General features: G+C 38.0%; 1 protein-coding gene across 1 annotated transcript in view; it reads right to left on the bottom strand.

The window, feature by feature from the left end:
- Window positions 1-3,998: 3,998 nt before the first annotated feature.
- Window positions 3,999-4,624, bottom strand: part of LOC101852155 (collagen alpha-6(VI) chain) — a gene marked incomplete in the record, with an annotated part of 55,135 nt that continues 54,509 nt past the window's right edge. The window contains 1 exon segment of the mRNA XM_013079347.2: window positions 3,999-4,122. Within this exon segment, the coding sequence (XP_012934801.1) occupies window positions 3,999-4,122 (124 nt within the window).

Below are 4,624 nucleotides of genomic sequence, written 5' to 3'. Positions count from 1 at the left end.
AGTAGTAGTAGTAGTAGTAGTAGTAGTAGTAGTAGTAGTAGTAGTAGTAGTAGCAATAGCAGTAGCAGTAGCAGTAGCAGCAGCAGCAGCAACAGCAGCAGCAGCAGCAGCAGCAGTAGTAGGTATAATAGTAGTAGTAGTAGTAGTAGTAGTAGTAGTAGTAGTAGTAGTAGTAGTAGTAGTAGTAGTAGTAGTAGTAGTAGTAGTAGTAGTAGTAGTAGTAGTAGTAGTAGTAGTAGTTTTGTTGCAGTGATACAGTAGTAGTAGTAGTTTTGTTGTTATTATTGTTACGGTACTATTACTTTTATTATACTTACTTACTTTTACTTTTACTTTTTCATCCTCTGTTGCCTTTAAGCGTCGAGGGGAGATGCAGTTTTCTATGGTAGGACAGATCCGCACCTCTATCAGTTGTGATGTTATGTTTACTTAGGGTTTCCTTGACACCCTCGATCCACCTTTTGCGTGGCCTTCCTCTTCCTTTATAGCCTGAGTGCTTGGTGTTGTAGGCTCTCAAGGCTGGCTGGTCAGGTGACATGCGTAGCAGGTGGCCAAACCATTTTATCCTCTGTCTTTCTATGTAACGCAGGCAGGACTCAGTGCCGACAGCTGCTCTTACTTCTTCATTTCTCTGCCTGTCTCGTCTTGTGATGTTAAGGGTTTTGCGGAGACATTTCATTTCGCATGCGGTGATTTTGCTTTCATGGGTTTTGCTTAAGGTCCAGGTCTGGCACTGATAACATAATGTTGGTATGAATATTGCGGTGATAAGCTGTCTCTTAGTGTCCATGGAGATGTTTGGATGAGATAGAAGGGGTGCGAGTTGGTAGGTGACAGCGTTGGCTTTTTGAGTTCGCATTTCTATTTCTCTGTCTATGGACCCGTTTTCAGAAATAGTGCTGCCAAGATATTTAAATTCTTTCACCTGTTTCAGTTGTTTACTATTGACATGGATGTTCAGGGGACTATGGTTTCGACTCACTTTCATAACTTTTGTTTTTGATGTGCTTATTTTCATGTTGAATTTCTCACAGGTGTTGTTGAGTTCGGTAGTGTGATTTTGGAGGCTTTGTTGGTCATGATGAATTAGACATTGGTCGTCTGCGAACAGAAATTCATTTAGGCTTTCTGGGCTTTGATTTGCTTCTTGCGTTATTGTGTCCATATATATTATAAACAGGAGGGGAGATAGAATGCATCCCTGTCGTACTCCAGATCTTACTTCGTACTCCAGATCTTACTTTAATTATATTATATTGTAACTATGATAGAACCACGTTTGTATTAAAGGCTATTGTGTGAATGCATTATATATATATATGTATATATATATATATATATGTATATATATATATATATATATATATATATATATATATATATATATATATAAAATACAAAGTACAATGGACATTTGACTGAATTCAAAAGGACTCAACTTCACTGGGCTGGCCGTGCCATGTGGTAAGAATGTCCGAATTTAGAAGGTAGTACATGTATTCTTTTCTAAAATTTAAAAATGTCTCAGGGAAGCGTAACCTTATCCTACCAAAAATGCGTTACAAAGACTCCGTGAAAACATCTCTAAAGGACTTCAACATACAGCCTTTGATATGGGAGAGCCTACCTCATGATAGACCTAATAGGAGAGCAGCAGCCACAATGGGCAACAAGTCATATGAGGCTTTATGAATAAGAGACTAAGAGAAAAGCCCGTACGTTGCTCACATCCACAGGTGAAAGTGAAGCTTTCGAATGCTCAGAATGTAGCAAGCTTTTCTCTGCCAGAATTGGTCTTATTGGTCCAAGTCAACTTGGTTTTTAATTCTTCTATCCTGCTTGAGAAATATTCATCTCTGTGGAAACATTGGTCATCGTCTGGCTTTGACAGCCAAACTATTATTACCATTATGACTGAGAACTATAATATACGCCTTTAGCTTCCTCGGTCTGTAGCATCCTATACGCGGGTCCGGCAACAACAGAACCATCTACGAGGTTGGTTCAATAAGTCTTTGGTCTTGATATGAAGGAATCATGGTACAGTAATCACATTTTGCCAGCCTTTAGACAATAAGTTGAAGCAAAATCAAACACCGTGACCGTGGAGCGCGGAAGTCGCGTTCTTTGGCTTTTTGGAAACTTTAGGAGTTAAAAAGAGAATTTAGCTCCCATGCCTCTTTGAGAAGGATGGGCGTTGTACATAATTTACATGTAAACTTTATACCGTTTTAACATGCAAAAATAGTTCAGGTAACTGGCTAGCATAATCACCGCAATGGACTGTTTTGTTTACAATCGTTTGGGGACAATGTCTCCGATCGCGTTTGTCACAATTCCAAAATCACGACATTATCACCCAAAGTTTTGATTTATTATTTGAAACGGTTTGAACTGGATTTGTCCACTTTGTCTCTTATGGCATACACATAAACAGGTTGGATGCATTACTGTAGATCTAGTATTTATCATACAGAAAGAGGTAAAACAAAACAAATTCATAAAGGAACCGCAACAAATTTGTCTATAACACAGCGGGATTTTCCGGGCGCATTTCGGTGCAATGTGATCAAGGCATTGTGCGTGTTGCAACCAAACCTTTAAATCGAGATTCCTTGACAATGAAAGTAAAACATTCCCGAAAGATCGAAGATCGGGTGTTCCGTTAGAGCAAGTTTTAAACAGTAACTAATAAAAAAGAATTAGCGTTTGCTAATTTATATACCCTAATATTTTAAAAAAATTCTTGTTCTTAATAGAATACTGATTCAAATTTACCATTTTGAAACTAACCTACGCACCGCTAGCTATACTGTCTCCAACAGTAACATACTTATTGCCTTCATTCATAGATGTTGATTTGTAATTGGTTCTAATTGTGGCAGCCTTATCGCTTACGGTGAAGAGGAATATTTGTCCCATTTTGCCTGCGGATGGTAAAGAATGCCTTACTTGTATTTTAACTTATAAAGGGTCAAATATATTAGCTCCAAAGGTACTGATTTGTATCCACCATGCTACTAAATTGGTATTTCTCTTCTTTTCAGATAAATGCAACATAAAGAATAAGAACATGATGTCAGTATAACACTTACTTTTTACTCCAAAATTTCTTTTTTTACACGAGAAAAATGTGTCTGTCTGGTGTGAGTGTTTGCTTAAACACATGTATTGAAAAAGGCACGCAAACCTTCTCATCTCATAAACCAGTCTCCGTGAAACACTGTGAAAGCAAAATCTGAAAGTGGTGAGGGCTTGATTAATGTGTGATCTCTATGAATCCACTCAGTGGACAGATGTCTCGTGGAACTATTTCATGCACCTTCGGATTCTTTGACAATATAATCTTTAAAAAAACAACAACCCCCACACACTCTTAAAAAACCCTTGAACTTAAAATCGCAAGAGACGACAGCAAGACATTTCTGGGGTGAAGATCCAGACATGAAGGATGGACTTTCAAAAGTTTCCTTGTCTACTTCTACCCTGTCTGGTTCTTTTGCAAACATCAGCTACCACCATGTATGTTGGAACAAGCACGTATCCCAAGGTGGTGGATCGTCTAGTTCAGCAATGCATCTTCAGAAAAGAAATCTTTCAGATTTGTTTGATTTAAAAAAAAAAACATTTTGATGGCATAACAAAATATATTAAAGGACAAATAATAACGATCACTGAAGTCTGTTCTTGAAGATTACATATACATTGCCGATGACTGTGGATATGCAGTTGGAGATATGAAATCGGAATATCGGTCGGAGTTACGTACTAAGAAATGCAGAGATCCCATAGGCTTTAAGTACGAAAAGGAAAAGAACAAACATGAGTGGATGAGTGATATTAAAGCAAGGGAAGATTATATCAGGTCAGCAATACAAGCTCTTGGGGTAAGCGACCAGTAGGTGATCAAAAATGTTGCACCTCGATTGTGTAACAGATACAGGAAAGAGGCTCAGTAGTCCAACAACTTATGGTTTAGCTTTAATGTTGATTTACTATTACGTGGAGAAAGGGTGAGCACAGTCATTAACACGGGCATAAGCATGCACGGTGTCAAAAGGAGCAGAAATTTGGCCGATACTCTTCTCAAAAGTGATGCCGATACATATACCAGCACCTGGACTGTATGGATTTGCAGGATATGAAAACTTCTTTTACTTTTCAACAAGAAATTGCCAAATTGCTATTGTCATCTTTGATAAGGATTAGCTCTATTCAAAGCCGATGCATCATGAGGTGATGTGACTTGAGCTCATTAGGCAAAATTTACCTACAGTTTTAAGAAGCCAGTGAAATAAATTATGACAACCAAGATACTAGTAATATTGAAAAACCTATTCACTGCAAAGTTGGAGATTAAACAATCTAAATGTCCAATTGGAAGTAACAGTGAACCAGTAGTTTATCCGGAAGTTCCTCAATGCCACGGACTCCGGAGTGCAGTACAGGCCTTATCGCGTGCAGACAATAATGACAACAGATCTCCCTCAGACGAACAACAAGTTCCTTCACACGATGGGGATCAAGTAGGCTCTCAGACTCCTCTCAAGAAAAGCTAATTATATATTCATGAAACATACCTTGAGCCATCAATTATTTATTTATTTATTTATTTATTTATTTA

This window comes from Aplysia californica, unplaced genomic scaffold (assembly GCF_000002075.1).
Source record: "Aplysia californica isolate F4 #8 unplaced genomic scaffold, AplCal3.0 scaffold00049, whole genome shotgun sequence".
Taxonomy (NCBI): domain Eukaryota; kingdom Metazoa; phylum Mollusca; class Gastropoda; order Aplysiida; family Aplysiidae; genus Aplysia; species Aplysia californica.
This window is presented reverse-complemented; position numbering and strand designations above follow the sequence as displayed.